General features: G+C 42.4%; 1 protein-coding gene across 1 annotated transcript in view; it reads right to left on the bottom strand.

The window, feature by feature from the left end:
* Nucleotides 1-25,571, bottom strand: part of NOS1 (nitric oxide synthase 1) — a 173,024-nt gene that overhangs the window by 23,296 nt on the left and 124,157 nt on the right. Inside the window, exons 15-19 of the mRNA XM_040345889.1 lie at nt 25,006-25,110; nt 23,956-24,014; nt 22,078-22,197; nt 17,640-17,814; nt 903-1,041 (exon numbers count right to left, since the gene is read on the bottom strand). Of these exons, the coding sequence (XP_040201823.1) occupies nt 903-1,041; nt 17,640-17,814; nt 22,078-22,197; nt 23,956-24,014; nt 25,006-25,110 (598 nt within the window). The remainder of the gene's footprint in view (nt 1-902; nt 1,042-17,639; nt 17,815-22,077; nt 22,198-23,955; nt 24,015-25,005; nt 25,111-25,571) is intronic.

Raw genomic sequence — 25,571 nt, 5'->3', positions numbered from 1 at the left:
ATACTCATTCACATGGGGGGTGGGATCTGGGAGACCCCTTCAAAGGGGGCTTCCAGATTCTGATAAGCTCCCCAACCGCAGACCCTGACAACCACTGTCCACAGTTGTGGGAATGAGGCTCTTGTCCCCATTGACATGGGGACAAGGTGCTTTTGGGTGGGGGAGGCAGAGCCCCCCCTATCCTAAAGCACCCACCCTTCCATGTTGAGGGCATGTGGCCTGGTATGGTTCAGGAGGGGGGTGCTCGCTTGTCCCCCTCTTTCCTGACCTGCCAGGCTACATGCCTGGATAAGAGTCTTGTATGGATTTTGGGAGGTAGGGCCCCACACCGTTTTTTTATTTTGGAGTGGGGTTTGCCTCCAAATCCATACCAGACCCAAAGGGTGTCGGCAATTGTAAATGCAAGTAATTTTAAATGTGATTTGACATTTTTTTTTTTGCAGCAGCATGCTTTATGCATGCTACAGATGCGCCACTTTACGGGCACATTAAGGGGACCCCCCCAGGCGCTATATTTAAAGGGATTTTTCATTTTTTTTGTTGCACTTTAATCATAATGAAAATCACTGCTATTGAAAAAAAGATTTTTTAAATTTTTTTTTTTGCATTGATACATGTCCCCCAGGGCAGTACCCTGACCCCCATACCTCTATTTTATGGCCAATTACATGCATAAAAGCCTTCAAAATGGGAACTTGATTTTTACTTTGGCTCCCATAGACTTCAATGGGGTTCACCGTTCGGGTTAGAACTTTTCCCCTGTTCGGGAGTTCTACTGTGAACTGAACAGGGGGGTGTTTGGCCCATGTTTAACTATGACATTTTCAAACTGTAGGCTCAATTCACGGAGCTTCACACAATGATCTTCTCATGAACAGTATGTGCATATAGGAATATGATACCTTGTGTGAGTTCAGGAGCCTCAGCCACAAAGCTGATTCGGTACTTGCTCCTCTTCCAGCTGCGGTCATTACTAATAAGGGAATTGTTTGCTTTCTCAATGTTAACATCATCTCCTACACAGAATACGTCACAAGCAGCCTGTTGGGATAAAGAAATTCTTGTTATGCTGAGTAACTAGTGAATTGAAATATTGAGTATGATCTGTATCAGTAAATGGGCCTCATGAGAAGTACTTGTAAGTAGAAAAGACTGATAAGAAGTCAGAATAAATTATGGCCATTGCAATCCATAAAAGGCAAGTATATTGCTGCTGTCCATAAACCCAGCTTTGCCAGGTGCTACTGTAACTTTAAGTGAAGAGGAATTTTTTTTTTGAGAAGACACATGCAGTGGTATAGAAAAAGTATAAGCAAAAAGATCAAATAATATAACCCCTTGGCACATTTCACATTAACATTTACTATAGCCTAATGATTCCATAATCTGTGTGCCTATACTTTTATAAGCTTTCCCGACCACTTCTATTCTCTTCAGTTAAATGTTCTCTTATATGTATGTGTTGGCTGCTCAGATGCAGGTTTAACCTGGAAGGTCAGCTTTCATGTGTGCTCTGTATAAATTTGGAAAGAATACACATACATTTGCACAGTTAAGCCCCAGTATTCAACTTTTATACTTTCAATACAAAAAGTAAACATACACAGAAAATCCTGACACTAATTTATATCTCAGTCCAAAAATGGCTCCCAGCTACCTCCGGATTTCCAGGAAGTTGTGATGTCTGCTTAGTGTCATGATCAGATTTCTGCACATGAAAGGGAAAATTATGCTCCCTAGATGTCTACTCTGCTAGTCATGGTTTAATGTGTACATGCCACCGACAAATTACATTTACAATATAGAAATGAGTGGCATTTATGTTCTTGAAACATGATGGCAAATTATTCTTTCAACTGATGACCAATTTAGGGGCAGCAAAAAAGGCGATATATTTTTATATGCTTAAAGTGACTCTACCCTGCAATATTAAAAAAGGTTACTATTAAATCATAACTCCAGATAAACACAAGCTCAGTTCTTAGTATAGTAGAAGAAGAAGAGAGAGATGCGCCAATCTAAGTGCAGAAAGCAAAATATTTTTTAAAAGAATGATATGTCACAGACAGCCAAGTGACTACTCACAAACATGAGAGGTAAAAAGGGCATGTAGATAGAGATGAAGGCCCGATGTCACTACGGGTGGTCAGCGATTCCTAGGTCCCGATCCACATTCCTCAGCCAACAGGAGCGCTGGATGGATCTGATGAAACAGCGGAGGCTGTGAAAAGGTGCGTCATGCCATTGGATGGCCCGTCTCCCCGCGTCACTTCCGGTGCGACGACGGCACGCTGCGCTCTACGCTGACACGCACGCTGTCTCGAGTGGCGCATCTGGTTCCCTGCTCCCCTGTGGCTCCATGAAGTTCCTGAGTTACTGGATCTCCGTTACATCCAGTGCTCCTGTTGGCTGAGGAATGTGGATCGGGACCTAGGAATCTTCTACAATATTTTCCAGAGCTCGCTTCTGCTTCACGGTTGCTGCCGCTAGTGCATGTGTATATATATATATATATATATATATATATATATATATATATATATATATATACTAGGACTATCAATTGGACTTTTATTGGACATTTGATCAAACCTTCAGTGTGTTTTTTATGGACCACATGATATTATATTACTGACCATTACTGTATGCTCTAATTATCGTGCGCCATCTACCACAATTTTCTTACTCAGTTCTTAGTATACTTTATAGACAGCCATTTACTTACTGCGCATCAGTCTTATTTTGGATACAAAGGGGGTTATTTACTAAAACTAGAACGTTCAAAATCCTGTGCATCTGTGCATAGAAACCAATCAGCTTCCAGATTTAAGTCCCCGTTCACACATATGCAATGAGGGAATCCGCACGATTCCAGTGCGGGTTCCCACATCGCATGTCACTCGCCGGTGGTTCAAACTGTGTAACGCTATCAGCGTTAAATCACTCAATACGAGCGCAGCTGTATCTCTCACTAACAGCTGCGCTCCTTTCAGAAAGACGTCCGCGTCACTTCCGGTGCGCGGACGTCTGCGATTCACGCTGGAACGCGGAAGTGCGTTCCAGCGTACGGCGCCCGGCTCCTTTCACGAGCCCGGGCTATTTAAAGCCTCAGGTACGGCGGCAGGGTGTTCGGATATTCTCGTTGGACCCTGCCGCCACCTGGAACCCGGAACCAAGCTACAGATTACCCCTGTAGCACCCCTTCTCCCCGGAGCCTGATCCCTGCTCTCTGAAACCTGGAGCCTCCACTCTGCTCACTCCTATACTGAAGACCTCACTCCATCCAAACTCCTGCATGTCTACCTATTGGGACTTCCCATCATCTGCATTATAGGAAAAAGATTCCTTACTGGATGAACAACCTGCTTGTGCCATATTGAACATAGGAACATCACCTCCACCTATACAGTGAATCCAGCTTCAGTCTAACCTGCTAACCGCAAGTATTTCATAGCCATGATGTTTTGCTTATAGTGAATACTAAAACACTATCCAGGACTGTAATCTCCAGCATACCTATTATCTTGTAACATTCACATACTTCCATGAGTTATAGCAGTGTTACTCAATGATATTCATATAGTGAGGTGATATTCAACAGAGACTGCAACACTTGGTTATTCTGATTGCTGACCTCAGATTAAGTAGATCTTTTCTTTTGTAATATCAGGACTGTTCATATATATATATCAGTTACTCAGTTAAGCTTAAGAGTTATTAAGCTACTACTTATGGTTTGCTCTCATTGGAGGATGTGATGTTGTAAACCCCAAACTCTCTATTATACTGTGAGAGTGAACTGGTGGTTGAATTCTGAGAGGCCTCCTCAGCTGAGATCCAATTCCATAAACACCATATCCAGTATATCGCGGAGTCATAACATAATATCCGAACCCCAAAAAAAAAAAAAATGGATCCAGCGGATCTCGCAAATCATTTAGTTGCACTTTCCCAAAGAGTGGATAATCTTACAGCTAATATGAATGAGTTGCGTATAGAGAATGATGCTTTACGAAATCAAAATTTTGCACAAGCCAGAGAAAGACCGGAACCTAAAGTCTGTCCTCCAGAACCTTTCTCTGGTGAAAGGTAAAATTATAGACAATTTATTAGTTCATGCCACTTGATGTTTGAGCTCCGTCCCCGTACCTATTACTCTGATAGGGTTAAAATCCTCACGTTAATTAGTTACCTCAAGGGTGAACCCAGAGTATGGGCCGACACCTACGTAGAGGAACACGGAGACCTTCTAGGAGCTTTTGACACTTTTCTTGATGAAATGTCTTTATTATACGAAGACCCCAACAAACAGTTAACTGCTGAGAATTCTATCAGAAATCTTAAACAGGGGAAGAGGCCTGTGGAAGATTTTATTTCCGAATTCAAATGTTGGAGCAGGGAGACCCAATGGTCAGATATTGCTCTCAGAAACCAGTTCCGTTTGGGTCTGTCCGAGCCCATGAAGGATGAGCCGGCCAGGGTTGAGCTTCCCACCTCCCTGGAAGATCTTATGCACCTTTCAGTGACTATCGATCGTCGCCTTAGGGAAAGAAAAGCCGAACGTGCCAACACCTATCCAGCCATTCCTTCTAAGAGGTCCAGATCACCTCCCAAAGATTCCCCAATGGAACTTGGAGTCATTAAGGGACCCCTAACTCCAGCAGAGAAACAACGCCGCAGAACCAACAATCTCTGCCTGTACTGCTCAGCTCCAGACCACGTTGTATCCAGCTGTCCTCTACTTAAGAGAAATTCTGAAGGTAATGTTTCCCACATTAACAAGCTAAAATTAAATGGAACTACATCTAATCGGTACATTTTTATTCCTCTTACCTTACAGTGGGATCAAGAAAAGATTACCGTTGAAGCAATGGTCGACAGCGGAGCCTGCGGCAACTTCATAGATTCTACTGTTGTAAAATCAAATAAAATACCCTGTGTGTTCAAGCATACTCCTGTGTCACTTACTTTTATTGATGGTTCTAGTTCTACCTTTGGTCCAATTTCTTCTCAAACTCATCCACTTTTGGTTACCTGTGCGACTGGTCATACTGAGTCTCTCATTTTTGATATTATTTTATTTCCTGTATTTCCAATAGTTTTGGGTCTTCCGTGGCTACTTCTTCATCAGCCTACTTTCCTATGGGTCACAAATTCTCTTTCTCTACAATCCACTTATTGTAAAGAGAGCTGTTATCCTAATTACTTCATCTCTTTCTCAGAAGCTCACCTTGATAAACTTCCTGATTACTTACATGATTTTGCAGATGTCTTCAGTAAGACCAACGCTGACATACTTCCTCCACATAGGATTTATGATTGTCCTATAGACCTTATTCCAGACAGTCCAATCCCTACCGCTCGGATTTACCCCCTTTCACAACCAGAGCTTGTACATTTGAAAGAGTACCTTGATGAGAACCTCAAGAAAGGATTTATTACACCCTCCACTTCTCCTGCAAGTGCTGCTATGTTCTTTGTAAAGAATAAGGATGGTTCACTTAGGCCCATAATTGATTATCGATCTCTCAATAATATCACCATCAAGAACAGATATCCTTTACCACTCATTCCAGAACTCATTGAACGCCTCCAGACCGCTAAGATCTACACAAAACTAGATCTTAGGGGAGCCTATAATTTGATTAGGATCCGTCCGGGGGACGAATGGAAGACTGCATTTAAGACCAGATATGGTCTTTTTCAGTATACTGTTATGCCCTTTGGGCTATGTAATGCTCCAGCAACTTTTCAGTGGTTCATTAACGACATTTTCCGTGATCTCCTCGATTTTTGTGTTGTGATTTATTTAGATGACATTTTAATTTACTCCGACACTCCTGAAGAACACAACAAGCATGTGCGTTGGGTTTTGGCTAGGCTCAGAACACACTCCTTATATGCTAAACTTGAAAAGTGCGTTTTCAGTCAGACTACCATCTCCTTTCTCGGCTACCTCATCACTCCCAACGGAGTTCAGATGGATCGCACCAAGGTAGACTGTATCTTGTCCTGGCCGGTTCCCCAAACTAGGAAGGCCCTCCAGCGTTTCCTCGGATTTTCAAATTATTATAGAAAGTTCATCAAGAATTTTTCATCAATTGTGAAACCACTTAGTAGTTTGACTAGTTCAAAGACACCCTTTTCTTGGTCCAAGGATGCACAAGATTCCTTTGATACACTCAAACTCAGTTATACCTCCGCTCCCATCCTTCAATTACCTAATCCATTATACCATTTTACACTGGAAGTAGATGCCTCGCATTTTGCTTTAGGAGCCGTACTCTCCCAACGACCAACGTTATCAGAACCATTGCACCCAGTTGCCTTTTATTCCAGAACCTTATCTCCAGCTGAAAAGAATTACCCAATTGGGGAAAAAGAACTCTTGGCAATAAGAGATGCCTTGGCTACCTGGAGACATTTATTAGAGGGTTCCACACATCCTATTACCATTCTCACAGATCATCGCAATCTGCAACATCTAAAAACTTGTAAGACCCTTTCTGCTCGCCAAGTCAGATGGAGTTTATTTTTTGATAGATTCAATTTTATAATCTCTTACCTCCCGGGTACACAAAATATTAAAGCTGACTCCTTGTCCCACATGCATGAAGACCAATCCCTGGAGATTCCTCCTTTATCCATTATACCTTCCCATCGTTTCATTGGTATAACTACGTCTTTTAAACAGTTGATTATTCAAACCCTATCCAAGGACCGTTCCCAACTACCTAAGGGACTACTAAAACATTCTGATGGGATACTTACATTCAAAAACAAGATTTACATTCCACCAAAGTTACAACTCATTCTACTCAAACAACTCCATGATTCTCCACTGGCAGGACACCCTGGAGTCAGTAAAACTATCCACCTTGTTAAGAGAGAGTACTGGTGGCCCCATTTGACAAAGACAGTTCAGGATTATGTCAGTTCCTGTCAGATCTGTGCCACCAATAAACATTCACGAAAACCTCCTTATGGTTTGCTAACTTCCACCCCAATACCTAAGAGACCCTGGGACGTTATATCCATGGACTTCATAGTTGATCTCCCTAGGTCTCACGGAGCTAATACTATCATGGTCTCAGTTGACGTTTTAACAAAGATGGCTCATTTTGTTCCTTTAAAGAATTTACCAACTTCTCAAGAAACAGCAGAGGCTTTCATCTCTAATATCGTTAAGTTACATGGATTACCTTCCCAGATCATTTCAGATCGTGGTTCTCAGTTTATTTCTAAATTTTGGAAAGCTCTCTGCCAAAACTTACAAATAGATCACCGCATGTCCACCGCTTACCACCCTCAAACAAATGGACAAACAGAACGTGTCAACCAGACACTCGAACAGTATTTGCGTTGTTATTGTACACATCTTCAAGACGACTGGTTCCATCTGCTCCCGCACGCTGAATTCGCTTACAACAACGTCACCAGTTCTTCTTCTCAGTTCTCACCATTTTACGCCAACTATGGTTTCCATCCCAGCAGTATGCCATCTACTTTTCACCAAAAAAAATTTCCCGCTCTCGAAAATTATCTTTCAACCATAAGGAAAACTCTGAATATACTCCGTTCTAACCTTGAGACTGCACAACAAAAACAAAAAAGATATTATGACTCGCACAGAACAGTACCTCCCTCATACAAGGTTGGTGATTTAGTCTGGCTATCCACTCGGAATTTACGTCTTAAAATTCCTTCAAAGAAACTGGGTCGTTTATTCACTGGTCCTTTCCAAATCTCTCATATCATCAACGCTAACGCTGTTAAACTACTACTACCTCCAGAGTGGAAAATTCATCCGTCATTCCACGTCTCACTTATCAAACCGTACAAACCTAATCCATTTCCTAACAGAGATCCTCAACCCCCTCCTCCAGTTGAAATCCTTGGTGAGATTGAATATCAAGTAGAGAAGATCCTCGATTCTAGAAAAAGAGGTTCTTCCCTCCAATATTTGATACGTTGGAAAGGCTATTCTCCCATTGATGACTCTTGGGAATGTTCTTCAGACATTCATGCTCCTCGACTCATTAAACAATTCCATCGCAGGTACCCAGATAGACCATCTCTTACTAGGTGCACCGGAAGTGCCCCCTTGAGGAGGGGAGTATGTAACGCTATCAGCATTAAATCACTCAATAGGGCAGCCCTGTCGAGGGAGGAGTCTGCGGATGGCGCGGTCAGAGTGAGGAGTGACTGGACACGGACGCCCGCACCTTAGCCCTGCTCTGAACACATGCCGGGACCGGGACCGGCGATGCTTGTGAGCCGGACCTCCCGCGCCCTCTGCTAGGGCGTCCCTCGTCCTCTCATCTCCCCCTCCGCCGTTCTCCCCCCCTCCGGGCTGGAGCACATACCTCTCTGTGTAGCGTGCCTCGCGCGCGGCTCCCCTGGCCCCTGGCGGGATTCGTTGGATGCTCCTAGAGGTGTGCGGCCGTGATAGGACGGCGCACTAGAACGGCGCGCCTGAGCAGGGAGCTGCAGAGGGGAGTGAGGATCGGATCCCCCCCCCCCGGCATTAACTAAGCGGTGGTTTCTCGGACCCCTGAAGCGTGTGGGCTGCCGAATGGTGGAAGGGTTTTTTTTTTTTTTTGTGGTAGAGGTGTGCTGCTCCGCTCCGTGTGAGGGGGCCGAGGGGAGACACAACGCCAGCCAGCGCCAGCCCTGCAGCCCAAAAAAAAAAATCGTGGGCAGTTCTGTATACCCTGACCTGAAACAAGGTGAAACAAAGTAGAAATCCATTGCAGCAATTATTCTGCCTTATTCTGCTTATTCTGCTAGAAAGCTGCTAGAATGGTGAGTACATTGGTCAGCTAATTGTGTACTGCTTATCGACACACCAGAATGGTGAGTACAAATGTCTATTCCAGAACTAAAAACTAAAAGCTAAAAAAAGGGAAAACGAATATATATACCAATGGGACTATGTTTCTGAGAAGAATGGTAATTGGAAGTGACTGACATAACATAACGAGAAATAAGCTTACTGAACTGTTTCTATTGGGTTCTCTAGGCAGAATCCCCTGGATATTTTTCCTCTCTCCCTCTCTAGTAGGATCAATCAAAAATACAGGGAGTGTTTTTTTTTTTTTTTCTCAGCAGAACATTCGTAACATATATTGAACTCTCTTTAAAAGAAAATTTAGAATCTACTATGCACAATATACAGATGACTGGGCAGAGAAAGTGACTAAAACGGGTGGACGCTAGGGCAAAAATATAAGCATTTGTGTAAATTATCACACTATTAAGCCCTGAAATCGGTATAAGGAGGACTTTAAGATCAGCGGGCATTGGAGAATGACAGAAGGAGGGGGACAGAATATGCGTTAGGCGCATTGAATATTCGTAACATACAGCTAAAGAGGAAGAAACACTACAGTAACATTAAATATTAAATTCTGATACAAGAAACCTCAAAAGGTTCTGTCATAGGTACTATATACCCCCCATAACCGCAACCGCAAAACGGACTTCTTATAAAAGATACATATACATATAAAATCCTGGTGAAGTATGCAGCCATAACTTAGATGCGGCAACAAGCACGGGTAAAAATCCAGGACCATTGTAGGACCGAGAGGGGGTGAAGGATGACCACAAGGGGAAAAGGTGTGAGAGGTGGGGCAATCCCAAAGCCCCCCCCGCTTAAGTCAAAGTCCAGGCCCGATGTGCAAATTTGTGACCCACGGGACAAACGGGGACAATCAGCATATAGAAAAATCAATAACCACCAGAGGAGCTCAATTGGAGAAGGAGAAAAAAAAGGAAAAAAAAAAGGGGGTCGCTAATACTTTGGCGGACCCAGAAACACTCTCAGAGTCACTCCTAGAGATCAGAATAGACCAAGATAGAGAAATAGATAAAGAAATAGACCTTGAACAAAGAAATAAGGATGAAATGCAGGACATGACACGTCTGCCTACAAAAAGGGAAATGGAAGGAATGTTCGCGTCGCTAGAAAGATCACTCAAATCGCAAATGGAAAAAATGGAGAGAAACATGGGATTTATTCTGGAAAGAGTGGAAGAAGTGGAAAAAAAAGTTGATCATAATGCAACCTCAGTTAAAAAACTAGAGGATGAAATAAAAGCATTAAAAGCAAACCAGCGAGAACAGGCATATAAATTAGAAGATCAAGAAAACAGGGATAGAAGGAAGAACATAAGGATACGCGGAATCCCAGAAACGACACAAGAGGAGGATCTCTCAGAAATAATAAGAAAAATCTGTAATCCAATATTAGAGCGAGAAACAACTTCTCCACTAAAAATAGAACGAGCACATAGGTTACGACGCCCTAGAGAGAGAGTACAGGATTACCCAAGGGACATTATTGTTCGATTTGAAAGCTGGGAAGAGAAAAACCACCTATGGAGAAAACTGAGAGGGAAGTCGCCATTAGAATACGACCAACATATTATTCAAATATACCAAGACCTGTCACAAGAGACGTTAAAAAGAAGAAGAAGCTTAAAACCCCTGCTAGGAATCTTGCAGGATCATGGCATACAATATAATTGGGGATTCCCAGCCTGCCTAATAGGCAGGAAAAACGGTATCTCTGCAAGATTAAGGTTCTTAGAGGAAGTTCCCGAGTTTTGTCAGCGACTGGATATCCCAATACCACCTAAATAAGATTAACAATGTTGAAGTGGGGGAGGAGGCGAGTGGGGGGGGGAGGGGGGGATAGGGAGGCACAAATATAGTAAATAACGGGAGCAGGGTTGAGGAGAGGGAGGTCCTGGAGAGCACTCCTTCCCCAGTCTCCCACGCAAGGGAGATAGGAGACCGGGCTAACATAGAATTCCACCTCAGCCGGAGGAGCAAAAGAGCGCCTGGAGCGCCAAATAAGAAAAGCTCCAATATGACCAAAGGGTCAAGGATCAACCAAAGGGAAGGGGGGAGGAGGGAGGGGATGAGAAAGCCCTATACGAAGATCATAGGGGCAAGGTGTGAGTGGGGGGGGGGGGGTGGAGGGGGGAGGAGGGGAGGGAGGGTGGGAGAAGGGGTTCGGGCGGGGGAGGGGAGGGGAAGATTAGGAAAAGGGGTCCAGATCTGTGTGTCATGCAACAAGGAAAAACAAATGCACTTGAGAAAAGTACAGGGAAAAAAAAAAAAAAAGAGAAAAATATGACAAATATAAATTTCTTAACATATAATGTAAGAGGTCTCAACTGCCCGGAAAAAAGGCATATGGTATTAAGAGAGGTTGAAAGGTACTCAGCGGAAATAGTTTTTTTGCAAGAGACTCACATAACATTGGATTCTAGTGTTAGATTGTATTCCCGGGCAGTTCCCACCTGGTACTATGGGGATTCTCCAAAGAAGAGAGCCAAGGGGGTCGCCATAGGAATAGGGAAGAACATTTCCTTCATAGTAGAAGACAGGAAAGTGGACCCGGAAGGTCGCTATTTGTTTTTAAAAGGAATACTCCAAGGGAAAAAATACACGTTAGCAAACATATATTGCCCAAACAGCCAACCACATAAATACCTGAGGGGGATCTTGAATGCTTTAATGGATTTTAAACTTGGACATGTAATACTCGCAGGAGACCTCAACCTTTCAATGGACTATCAACTAGATAGTACGTCCGGGGCACAGAGGCGAAATATTAAACAGCTAAGAATATTAGGGAAAAAAATCCACAGTCACTGCTTAATAGATCCTTGGAGAATAACATATCCAAATAAAAGGGACTATACCTATTACTCTTCCGTGCACGGAACATACTCAAGACTGGATTATATAATGGTAGACCACGAGCTACCGGAAGAGGTAGTTAAAACTTCAATAGGGGTAACTACAATCTCAGATCATGCTCCGGTAATAGTAAAAATTAGATTCAAAGAGATAGAGCAAAGAAAAGGATCATGGAACTTAAATGAAGAACTTTTAGAGGACAGCGAGGTAAATAACATAGTGAGAACTGATTTGGAGCAATATTTCACCCTCAATAATACACCTGAAGTAAGGGTAGCCACTGTTTGGGAGGCCCACAAGGCATACATTAGAGGGAAACTAATTTCGATAGGAGCAGGGAAAAAAAAAATAAGAAAATTAAACATGGAAAAACTAACAACGGAGCTATTTGAATTGGAGCAAATGCATAAAGAGCGAGGAGAAAAGGAAATATATCAAGAAATTGTCGCAAAGAGGGTCCAGCTCAGAGATTTAATGAAGGTTGAAACAAGGGACATATTCAAAAACGTTAGAAAAGAGAGGTATAAATGGGGGAACAAACCAGGGAAATATTTAGCAAGAATATCCAGGAAAAAAAAAAAGAAAAACTACATAGAAAAAATAAAAAACCAAGACGGCCAGATGAAATATAGGACGTCTGAAATTGCTGAATCCTTTCGGACTTTCTATAGTTCATTATATGCAATAAGAATAAATGAAACTCAAGAGCAGGAAAATATTAGAAAAAATAAAATTAGGGAATACCTAGAAGAAGTGAAATTACCTAAAATCTCTCAAAATGACATTGAATCCCTGGAGGCACCAATAACTCAAGACGAGATATATGGAGCTTTCCAGGAAACACCGCGTGGTAAGAGCCCAGGTCCTGATGGCTTGCCGATTATATATTACAAAAAATTTAAAGAACTCTTGGTCCCAGAGATGTGTAATTATTTTAACAAAATTGGGAAGGAAGAGGAAATAAGAAAAGAATCCCTATTGGCAAATATTACTATTATCCCTAAAACAGGAAAAGACGGAACTCTGTGTTCCAACTACCGTCCAATCGCACTGCTAAATGCAGACTTGAAGGTATATGCGAAAATATTAGCAACTAGGATAAAAAGCTTAATGCCGCAATTAATAAACACAGATCAGGCAGGTTTCGTAACAGGCAGAGAGGGGAGAGATAATAGCATAAGGACCCTGCTGTTATTGCAACATGATCCAAAAAAGAAACCCCCAGTCGTACTCATGTCTTTAGATGCCGAAAAAGCATTTGACAGAGTCGACTGGGGGTTTATGATGGAAACCCTACAAAGTATAGGCCTAGGACCAAGGTTCATGAAATGGGTAAAGAATCTATATAGCCACCCGACGGCAAGGGTGAAGGTCAACGGGGGTATGTCGTCTGTGTTCGAAATGAAAAACGGAACTAGACAGGGGTGCCCGCTCTCACCTCTCCTATATGTAATAGCTCTGGAACCATTGTTAGCAAAAATTCGGGAAAACCCGGATATAGGGGGGGTGAGAGTGGGAGATGAAGAACACAAGGTGGCGGCATACGCAGACGACATACTCCTATATCTGACCAAACCCAGGGTGTCCCTCCCAAATATCATAAAGGAAATAAAAAGATACGGTGAACTCTCAAATTTTAAAATAAATCCGATAAAAACTGTTATTTTGAATTTGGGGATAGATAAAAAAGAAGCTGAAGAACTACAGAAAGAGTTCCCATTCACATGGGAAAAAGAAGCTATAACGTATTTAGGAATAAAAATTACATCAAGATTTGAAAAACTATACTCGGTTAATTTTGTCCCCCTAATTAATGAAATTAACCAAGACCTGAAAAATCTTGCAAAAAAACATATTTCTTGGATAGGTAAGATCAACGCGTTTAAAATGATGATATTACCGAAGATTACATATAAACTTCAAATGCTCCCAATAAAAATACCACAAAGTTTTTTTAAAGTAATCAAAACAGTAATCTTGAAATACATATGGTCAGGTAAAAAGGCTAGACTAAGTTACTCATTGTTGAGCATGAAAAAAAAAGGAGGGGGGTTGGGGCTCCCTGATATAAAAAGATATTATTCCGCTGTTAACTTAGCTAGGTTGGTAGAATGGTCAAATACATACACAAAAAAAAAATGGGTACGAATGGAAGAAATATTAAGTAGCACACAATTAAATAGAAATGTATGGATACCACCCAAAATGAGGGAATTGGGCACAAATACACATAGTATTACAAGGAACGTATTTAGAATATGGGACACAATATTTAGACGGGAAAAATGGGAGTATAACTCTCCATTGATCCCTTTAGTAGGCACAAATTTTTTTCCACCAGGTAATGGAACACGTTTTGGAAAGCTACTGGGTGAGAAAAAATTAAAAGATATTGTCACACGGGGGAAAATTAAATTAAGACAAGATATAAAGATAGGAGAAGGGGAACACATGATGAGTGAATGGGAGTACATACAGTTAAAACACTTTGTGAGCACATTACCACAACCAATTAGGGAAGACAAGACACTACACCCAATAGAAAAAATTTGTAATATGGATAAGCCCCTGATACACGGTATATCAAAGGCATACGGGATATTAACGGAGCTCGAGTCCCAGGAAACCCTCCCCTTTTTAGAAAAATGGGAAAACGGTTTGGGTAAAAGGATTGATAAACAACAAATGATAGGTGCAGTATACAATCATGCTTCGGACAACACCACCATCGAAGCAAATTACAAATGTATGGTCCGATGGCACTTGACCCCAGTGAGAATGAGTAGGATCCACCCAAATAACTCAGAGCTATGTTGGAGAAACTGTAAGCAAAAAGGAACAACTATGCATATATGGTGGGACTGCCCGAGAGTGCAGGAATACTGGAAAGAAATTTTGGAATATATTGCAGAAATAACGGGGGAGAGGATTCTTTGCAGCCCGCTGACCTGTATGTTTCACGGAACTGAAAAAACAAAAAAACAGTATGGAACAACGTTGGTCCCAGTGCTGCTAAATGCAGCAAAGGCCCTGATCCCAAAGAACTGGCGACACCCAAAGAGGCCATCAATTAAAGAGTGGATAGAAAGGGTGGAATATATAGAAGAGATGGAGTATCTTGCCTGTAGAGAGACAGGCGGCGAAGACAAATACAGGGTGGTCTGGGAAAAATGGAAAGTGTTTAAATCCACAGAAAAATTTGTCCAGGGAATGGCAGAAGCAGATAGACGAGAAACCTAAGAGAAGATAGCATGGCACACAGATCTAGGGGGAGGGGGGAAAGGGGGGAGGATAAGGGGGGGGGGAGGGGGGAAAAAAAAAAAAAAAAAAAAGGGGCTAGTCATGTTATAATAGTAAGCAATGCAGCCAGACTGGTTAATTTGTAAAAGGGTAATTAATGGTTTAAAAAAATGCCAAGTTTACAATTGTACAGAAGAAAAGGAACCCAAATAAATAAATAAATCTCACGAATGATGCAAAGCCACAAGAGAGACGTTATGGGCGGTCGAACCGTGAGCTAGTCTCGCTGCCAAAATGTGAGTAGAGTCTGACGTGAAAAAAAAAAAAAAAAAAAAAATCACTCAATACGAGCGCAGCTGTATCTCTCACTAACAGCTGCGCTCCTTTCAGAAAGACGTCCGCGTCACTTCCGGTGCGCGGACGTCTGCGATTCACGCTGGAACGCGGAAGTGCGTTCCAGCGTACGGCGCCCGGCTCCTTTCACGAGCCCGGGCTATTTAAAGCCTCAGGTACGGCGGCAGGGTGTTCGGATATTGTCGTTGGATCCTGCCGCCACCTGGAACCCGGAACCAAGCTACAGATTACCCCTGTAGCACCCCTTGTCCCCGGAGCCTGATCCCTGCTCTCTGAAACCTGGAGCCTCCACTCTGCTCACTCCTATACTGAAGACCTCACTCCATCCAAACTCCTGCATGTCTACCTATTGGGACTTCCCATCATCTGCATTATAGGAAAAGGATTCCTTACTGGATGAACAACCTGCTTGTGCCATATTGAACATAGGAACATCACCTCCACCTATACAGTGAATCCAGCTTTAGTCTAACCTGCTAACCGCAAGTATTTCATAGCCATGATGTTTTGCTTATAGTGAATACTAAAACACTATCCAGGACTGTAATCTCCAGCATACCTATTATCTTGTAACATTCACATACTTCCATGAGTTATAGCAGTGTTACTCAATGATATTCATATAGTGAGGTGATATTCAACAGAGACTGCAACACTTGGTTATTCTGATTGCTGACCTCAGATTAAGTAGATCTTTTCTTTTGTAATATCAGGACTGTTCATATATATATATCAGTTACTCAGTTAAGCTTAAGAGTTATTAAGCTACTACTTATGGTTTGCTCTCATTGGAGGATGTGATGTTGTAAACCCCAAACTCTCTATTATACTGTGAGAGTGAACTGGTGGTTGAATTCTGAGAGGCCTCCTCAGCTGAGATCCAATTCCATAAACACCATATCCAGTATATCGCGGAGTCATAACAAACTGACATCTTCAAACCGCTGCAAGTGTCAATGAAAAGTTAATGACACCCCCAGATCGGTTCACAGATCGCAGTGCGAACTGTGAAAGGGTGCAGGAATCGGATTGCATAGCTGTGAACACCCATGCAATACAATTCCATTGCGGACCAAAAAAGGGTTCTGCACCATTTTGGTGCCAATGCAATGCGATTTTAGCCATACACTTTGTATGGCTGAATTTGAATCACACAGACATCGCATGTGATCTGCACAGCAATGCAAATCACATGCAATGTCTTTGATCACACAAGTGTGAATCTAGCCTTATTGTTAAAAGGTAATGGAACAAGCTGAAGATAGAAGCTGATTGGCTACCATGCACAGCTGCACCAGATTCTGACTGCTCCAGCTTTAGTAAATCTCTCTCTAAGCCCAGGTTCACACTTGTCCGACAAACGCTCCGACATTGGGAGCTCATGTCGCATGACGTGTGAAAATGAATGTTTCCCTATGAGAGCCGTCTTAACTGGTCTGACACAAGTCGGTCTGACTTTGAAAATGCTCCCTGTACTACTTTGGTTCCGACTTTGATCCTACTTCAGCCCATTGTATATCATTGAAGTCGGATCAAAGTAAGATCCTTGTTCTTACCATTAGACTTTTGACATCCGACATGTGATTACAGCAGCAGTAAAAGGAATTTATCTCACACTGGGATTGTTTTGATTGGTCAAAGAACAAGTCAGACTATCACAAATTCGGATTAAAGTAGTATCCTGTTCATGAAAGTCGGATAGATGTCAGACCAATGTAGGACCGATGTAGGACTGATGTTGCAGAGCAAAGTAGGATGAAAGTCGTACAACCGTCGTGTAGTATAGTGTGAATCCAGCCTTAGGCTGGGTTCACACTTGTCCGACAAACGCTCCTACATTGGGAGCTCATGTAGCATGACGTGTGAAAATCAATGTTTCCCTATGAGAGCTGTCTTAACTGGTCCTACACAAGTCGGTCCGACTTTGAAAATGCTCCCTGTACTACTTTGGTCCTACATTGATCCTACTTCAGCCCATTGAATATCATTGAAGTCGGACCAAAGTAGGAGCCTTGTCCTAACCATCCGACTTTTGACATCCGACATGTGATTACAGCAGCAGTAAAAGGAATTTATCTCACTCTGGGATTGTTTTGATTGGTCAAAGAACAAGTCAGACTATCACAAAGTCGGATCAAAGTAGTATCCTGTTCATGAAAGTAGGATGGATGTAGGACCAATGTAGGATAAATGTAGGACCAATGTAAGATCAGCGTAGGACCAATGTAGCAGAGCAAAGTAGGATGAAAGTCGTGTAGTATAGTGTGAACCCAGCCTCAGTAAGCTTTAGAACCAGCTAGGAGTCAAAGTGATTGGAAATATATATCTACCTTGAACACTTTTTTGGCCCAAGTTCTAAAAGATTCCTCTTGTCCACAAAGTTCATCACCCTCCCCCATCTTCAAAATTCGTTCTCCTCCCATCTCTTCCAGCAGAGTATCCACAGCTCGGGCAAAGGCACAGAAGTGAGGATAAGCTCGAGAGCCAAGTCCAAAGACTGAGAATCTACAGTACAAAACAAATAGAATTAGGTAAGATAAACAACTAAAACGTAATAGGTAAATGTCAATAAAACAGAAATACATTCTGTGTACACAAATACTGTGATTGATATATGTATAATGCTTTTCATTTATACTGCTTCTCTCCTTAAATCTGTTATCTCTACAAATCTCTACAAATGTTCAAAAATAGACACAGTAACAGATTCAAATGCATTTTTCTGTATCCTAGGAGCCTTATATCCCATCCCTTTCTTCCACAAATTCCCTTGAGTGTAACTGGTTCTGCCCACATTTCTACCTCCTTTAATGTTAAGTTGCTATGCTTGACCAAAAGTTTAATTCCAATACCTGTTCATGGTGATGCTAGACAAGATGTTGCCACCAGGAGCTTGAGGCCCAACTCCTGGCAGTGATATAATAGGTTCTTTCTAATAACCAACTAAATGTAATATTTGCCATACACTAGGCAATTTGTCAGCTTCCAATTTGTTAGCTATCAACCACAATCATTTCTAAAGCCTCGTACACACGATCGGACTTCCAACCAACTTTTCCGTTGATTTTGGTCCGAAGGGCGTTGGCCGTGAACTTGTTCTGCCTACACACGTTTGTACTTTGGATTTTAGTTTTTAAGGACTTGTGTACACACGATATGATAATCTGACAACACACATTTGTTGTCAGACAATTTTAAAGCATGCTATCCCACATTTGTTGGTGGAAAATTCGACAACAATTGTCCGATGGAGCATACAAACGGTCGGATTTTCCGGCAACAGCCTGCCATCACACAATTCCCATTGGATTATCTGATCGTGTGTACGGGCCTTAAGTTTCCAGTGGACAACTGGGTGAAAACTATGTCAGTACTGCTAAAGAAGACATTTTAAATGGATTTCCACTCCTATTTTTATTGTTTGGTTCCATTAAATAAAGGGGTTAGTGGTTAAAAACTTGTTGAAAACAATAAAAGTGTATGGACAGCAATAGACCTTTATATCTGAAAACTATTTTGTCAGACGGCTGTAGCAGCCTGACTGTCTCTCTGGCTGTTAGAAGAATTTCCTAAAACCAAGCCAACAAAAATAGTAAATCAATATACTTTGTTTCTTAGCCTCTCATTTTAGGAACACTCCAGGCAGATATAGAAAACAATTACTGCAGTTAGGTATTCATTAAAAATCAATGAGTGTTTTCTGAAATGCAAGTAGTGCAAGTTCCTGAATGTGCCTCATTGTCAGCCTCTTGTATTTCCCTGTACAATAGCAATCAGACTGGAAGATGGGGAGGGGGGGGGGGTAGAAGGAGCCATTCAGGGATGCACATGTGTTGACAATGAACATTTTGTATACCTCCCAACATTTTGAGATGGGAATGAGGGACACCTATCAGCAAAAGCATGAAGGCATAGGACACACCTCTTGCTGTACCCCCTTAAAGAAGAATTGTACAAAAAACAAGATTGGTTAAAGTGCTTTTTTTTACCACTACTATTCCTTTATATCGGCTTTTGGAATTAAAAAATGCAGCAATTTTGAAATTGGATGAAATGTTTAGCACTGGGAAACACGTTTTGATAGATACAGAGTGCATTTTATATTCAACTATATAGATCAGGCCAAAATGAGGGACAAATTAGGAGAAATGAGGGACAGAGGGACATTGGGAGCTATGATTTTGACAGGAGCAGAGATCAGAGTGATGACTCGTCTGTCTGCCATTCATAATTGTTGAGTCACTGACTGGTTGCAAGGAGATAATCAGCTTGTGCTGTTCCAATTTCCAGGAGCATATCTAAGAGGGGGATAGAGGAGTCCCCCCCCCCTCAGAGCATCCATAGTGATTATGCTGCTGTTTGCGCTGACAGGCGATGCACACTGCAGTCAGGTCTGAAACAGGCAGCTGCAGTTCAGAGTGAAGATTTCCTCATCTCCCCTTATCTCCGTCACATGACTCACTCTAAAAATGCCTGGCTTGACTGATGTTTAATAGGGTGGAAGATCTGTACTAAGGAGGGGGACATCTATACTGGGGGGATCTGTACTGAGGGGAGAGAAATGTATTGGGAAGCGGGAAGCTGTACCAAGGGGGAAATCTGTACTGGTGGAGCTGTACATGGGGAGTTCTGTATCGGGAGAGCTGTACTAAGGGTGATGGAGATCTGTGCTAGGGAAAGCTGTGCTAGGAAAAGTAGGAAGAGGGATCTGTACTCGGGTGGCTCTGTACTGGGGTAGCTCTACTAAGGGGAGGAGGGAGATCTGTACTGAGGGGAGAGAAATGTATTGGGAAGGGGGAAGCTGTACCAAGGGGGAAATCTGTACTGGTGGAGCTGTACATGGGAGTTCTGTATTGGGAGAGCTGTACTAAGGGGAGTATGGAGATCTGTGCTAGGGAAAGCTGTGCTAGGAAAGGGGGAGGGAGATACTGTACTCGGATGAATTTGTACTGGGGGGAGCTCTACTAAGGGGAGGAGGGAGATCTGTACTGGGGGAGCTCTACTAAGGGACGGAGGGAGATCTGTACTGGGGAAGCTCTACTAAGAGATGGGGGGGGTCTGTTCTGGGGGGAGAGATCTGTACTGGAAGGGGAGCATTACTGGGTGTGGGGGGGAGGGGTTTGTACTGGAGAGCTGTGCTGTAGAGAAGAGATCTGTACTGGGGGGGAAGTTATACTAAGATGGGATTTGTACTGAGGGGGAACTGTACTGGGAGGGAGCTGTACTAAGGGGAGCTTTACTTGGGGTAGTAGTGCTGTGGGCAAGATCTCTACTGGTTTTGCACTCTTGACCCTAGCCATTTGTATGTTATGTGCTCTTGACCCCAGTACTCTGTGCGTTCTTAACTCCCAACCCCTGCGTATATGAGGCCTCGTACACACGACCGAACATGTCCGCTGAAACTGGTCCGTCGCACCAGTTTCCGCGGACATGTCCGACCGTGTGTAGGGCTGACCGGACAGTTTTCCGGCCTAGCGGACAGGTTTCCAGCGGACAAATGTTTCTTAGCATGCTAAGAAACATGTCCGCTGGAAGCCTGTCCGTCGGACATGTCCGATGGTCAGTACGACTCATCGGACATGTCTGCTGGCCCGAGAACCCGCGCACGGCGTCGAAGTGATTCGACGAATGCGTGGAAGCATTGAACTTCCGGGTTCGCGCACGTCGCCGCGTCATCGTCGTCACCGCGTCATCTGTCTGCGGGGAATTTGGTCTGATGGTGTGTACAGCCATCAGACCAAATGATCCCAGCGGACGTGTCCGATGAAAACGTTCCGCGGACCGTTTTCATCGGACATGTCCGCTCGTCTGTACGAGGCCTTAGTGTGTTACACACTCCTAACCCCTGCACTTGGTGCATTACTTCTTACCTCTGCAGTCTGTGCATTATGCAATTCTGACCCCTGCACTCTGTGAGTTAAGCAATTCTGATCACTGCACTCTGTTTTTCCTATTTTCCTTTAGCTGCCCAGTGCTGGACCCCTCAGATAAAAAAAAAAGATCTACAACCTTGCTAACTAAAATAGAGAACAGTCAGGTCACCATTCTGGCTGACAGGACTGTGTATATCTCAGGACTGGATGAACAGAAATATAAATCTTATTTCAGGTAAAAGAGCCATATATGCAATTCAAATGTGTATTGAGCGACTGCCTGCACTACAGCTTTAAATAACAATATTAAAGCGGGGGTTCACCCTATTAATACAATTTTTTTTTTTCTTCTAGCATAAAATGAGGCATAGTAGCGCGAGCTACAGTATGCCTGTCTTTATTTTTTTAGTCCCGTACTCACAGTGTAATCGTAGAGACAAGATTCCGACCCCCCTCGGGGAATGGGCGTTCCTATGGAGAGGGAGCATGATTGACGGCCGGCTATGGCACGTCACGCTTCTCCGGAAATACCCGAAATAGGACTTGGCGCTTAACGGCGCCTGCGCATAGTCTGTGCGCAGGCGCCGTATAGCGCCGTGAAGAGCCGAGACCTGTTCCGGCTGTCTTCGGGGAGCGTGACGTGCCAGAGCCGGCCGTCAATCACCTTCCCTCTCCATAGGAACGCCCATTCCCCGCGGGGAGTCGGAATCTTGTCTCTACGATTGCACGGTGAGTACGGGGCTAAAAAAATAAAGACAGGCATACTGTAGCTCGCGCTACTATGCCTCATTTTATGCTAAAAAGATGTTAATAAGGGTGAACCACCGCTTTAAGCTTAGAAACATTTTTTAAGTAAGGTCTTGCTGAATTTGTTGGTAGCATTTCGAATCCTTACCTTACATTAGCTAAAGGACCTGCACTTCCAAAATTGTCACCAGTAGGTCCAGTCTCGTCACCTGATGACTTCCGGGCATCACCAGAAGAAGAAACACTATTAAACCGGACCTTATAGCTCCTAGAAATGAAAATATATGTATGTTTTGGTATTGACTATGACAACTTTTGTATTCATTCAGTTTTAATAAATATTTGCTTTCCCAAATAGAAACATTATTTTTCTTGCATCCTGCCTAGTCATATCTGGATTAATTAACTGTAAGTATTTATGAAGTATAATTACTGTGATTTTTCAGGCATACATCAGGAAACTGTCATAATAAAGTACCATCAAGCTTTGACAAGTTATGCTATGGCAGCCAAAGGGTGACTATCCTGAGCGTCAGTACAGATTAAATTATGCATACTTCATAAAAAGAATTACAGAGAAAATAAACTAGATTTTATGTGGATGCACCATTTTATGGAAGCACACAAATGTAATAACTCTAACAAGTATGCTACTACAAAATGCTAAAGATAATAAATGTTCACAAAATCCATGTATTGGCTTTTACCTTCCCAGTCACGGGATGACTTACACACAGACATGTTAATATTTAAAGTAGTTGTAAACCCTTTTGACTACTTCTACCTACAGGTAAGCTTAGAATAAGGCTTACCTACAGGTAGTGGAAATATCTCCTAAACGTGCGCAGTTTAGGAGATATTTCACTTGTAGTCCGCCGAAAATGTTAATGGTGCATGCGTGGTAAAGAAACAAAACTAAGTACCGTTTCTTCCCCAGCCTGTGCTGTAAATGGCGGCTCTCGTGCGCATGCGCAGGAGTGACATCACGCGGCTCCGGCGAATCACAGAGCGGAGTCTGCAGCCCAGAAGGAAGGGAGGACAGAAGATGGACACTGCCTACACAGGGGACATCGCTGGATTCTTTTGCAGGTAAGTGGCACATACTGGGCTAGTATGCGATGCATACTAGCCTATTATGCTTTTCATTTGCAGCGGGCTAAAGAGGAAGTAAAACCCACCAAAAAGTAAAAAATATTGCTTTTTTTAAAAATTTTAGCTCTTCTTTTTTTTATAGCACAACAAATAAAAACCACAGAGGTGATCAAATACCACCAAAAGAAAGCTCTATTTGTGGGGAAAAAGGACGTAAATTTTGTTTGGGTGCAACGTTGCACGACCATGCAATTGTCAGTTAAAGCGACGCAGTGCCATATCTCAAAAAGTGCTCTGGTCAAGAAGGAGGTAAATACTTCCAGGGCTGAAGTGGATAAACTGCCCCAGTGTCTGTGTTTTATAAAAAAAATGCAGCTATATACCTCATTTGAGAGTGCGACTCGGCGCTCACGTGACCCGCCACCACTCTCCTCTCACTGTCTGACAGCTGCAGCGGGCGGGGCCAAGATTCCCCTGTTGACCTCAGTCGGGATGGCAGGAGGAGACAAGCAGTGGGTCACGTGAGCGGCGACCGGTGCTCTGAAATTAGGTATATAGCTGCATTTTTTTATAGACACTGGAGCACATTAATAAACAGAGAGGATAATGTGACTTGGAAACTGTAATTTTTAGCAGCAGGAGGGGAGGGGTCGGGCACGGACACAGAGATGACAGGGGGAGAGAGGACAGAGGAGGAAAGGAGAGCTGCAGGTGACAGAAGCAGGTAAACTGACCACAATGTCAGGGCTCAGCAGCCATGATATACCTGGTCAGTTTACAAAGGGGAGGGCATAGTCAGGCAGGATCAGCCAGGTATTTCAGGTGATACAGGGTGCCAAATTACACAGCACAAGCACTGTGATGTATAACACCCTTTAAGGGAACAGGATGCATTTTTTTTTTAGGGTAACAAACGCTTCAAAAGTAAACTCACGTTCTCTCCTCTAAATTAGAATTAGGATGTCTCATATCCATGAGAGCACAGCCAAATTTCTGCATAAAACATAAATAAAAAACAAAATAGGAGAACATGTTTTAGCATTAATATACATTCATGCCAAAGTGATATAAGAACATTATTATGGATACTAGCAAAGGTGTGTCCATTCGGGCACAGAGATAATCAATGCAATCTGCTGTCTGCTGGATTGTGTACAGAGTGCAGCAGTGTGAAATATATAATGTACAGCATAGTGCACAGAGTGCAACAGTATGGAGTATATATTGTTCAACACATGAGCAATATCTAAGAAATGTGTGCTGCTGTATATAGGAGAGCAGTGAGTGATATAGTGCACAGCATGGTTTACATATCTGAGAGGATTCATGCATTATATGCAGATCAGTTTACAGTATACATTGCAGCATAGTGTGCAAAGTGGAGAAGTGTGGAATGTACAGCACAGTGTATAGAGTGGAGTGGGATGGAGTATATATTAAACAGCAGTGTACAGAAAGAAGTAGTGTGGGGATATACAGTATAATTGGCAGCACAGTGTAAGCAATAGAACGGTTTGAAGATCATTATATACAGTATAGTGTACAAAGTGGAGAGGAGTGCAGTATAGAATATATAGCACAGTATAAATATATATATATATATATATATATATATATATATATAGCATTGTGCAGAATACAATGTACAACACAGAGTGAAGCAAAGAGTGGTGAGGAATATGCCATGTACAATGTAGAATGACTGAATGTTTGCTATTGTGTTGCACTGTGTACATCCTTACATACTTCAAATATAACGTCAGAACGCAATCTCAATTTGTACAGTTTCAATGTAATCTTCAAGGCCAGACAATTTTGCCTCAAACTTAGTTAATTCTGATTTAAACTATAATTATATTTGTATTCAGTGTTTGAAAACCTGACCTTTGCCAACCTTGTATTTTTATAATATCTCAAAAACAAATCACATTATTCATGTGTCACCTCACCTTATATAACATCTCATCGTACACAAGATTCTTACCTCTCCATTTTCTGGTGGGTCACCATTTCCAAAGGTGCTGGTAACTACTAAAACCAGGGTTTCATGCTCTAGATGTACAATATCATATTCATCGATTGACATTACCTGTGGTGAAAAGTGTTGTTTTGTTTTATATGGACCTTTATAATCGAATCATTAACATATGATGATATGATGATTATATGCATGTTTTATAATTATTAAGGTAGCCTAATTTCTTAAGATGATCATAACAAACATAACCTTAACCACTTAAGACCCGGACCTTTAGGCAGCTAAAGGACCCGGACAGTTTTTGCGATTTGGCACTGCGTTGCTTTAACTGACAATGGCGCGGTCGTGCGACATGGCTCCCAAACAAAATTGGCGTCCTTTTTTTCCCACAAATAGAGCTTTCTTTTGGTGGTATTTGATCACCTCTGTGGTTTTTATTTTTTGCGCTATAAACAAAAATAGTGCGACAATTTTGAAAAAAATTTAATATTTTTAACTTTTTGCTATAATAAATATCCCCCAAAAATATATAATTTTTTTTCCCTCAGTTTAGGTGATACGTATTCTTCTAC

Source organism: Rana temporaria, chromosome 1 (assembly GCF_905171775.1).
Source record: "Rana temporaria chromosome 1, aRanTem1.1, whole genome shotgun sequence".
Classification (NCBI taxonomy): Eukaryota; Metazoa; Chordata; class Amphibia; order Anura; family Ranidae; genus Rana; species Rana temporaria.
The sequence above is the reverse complement of the archived record's forward strand: the minus strand, read 5'-3'. Positions and strand labels throughout refer to the sequence as shown.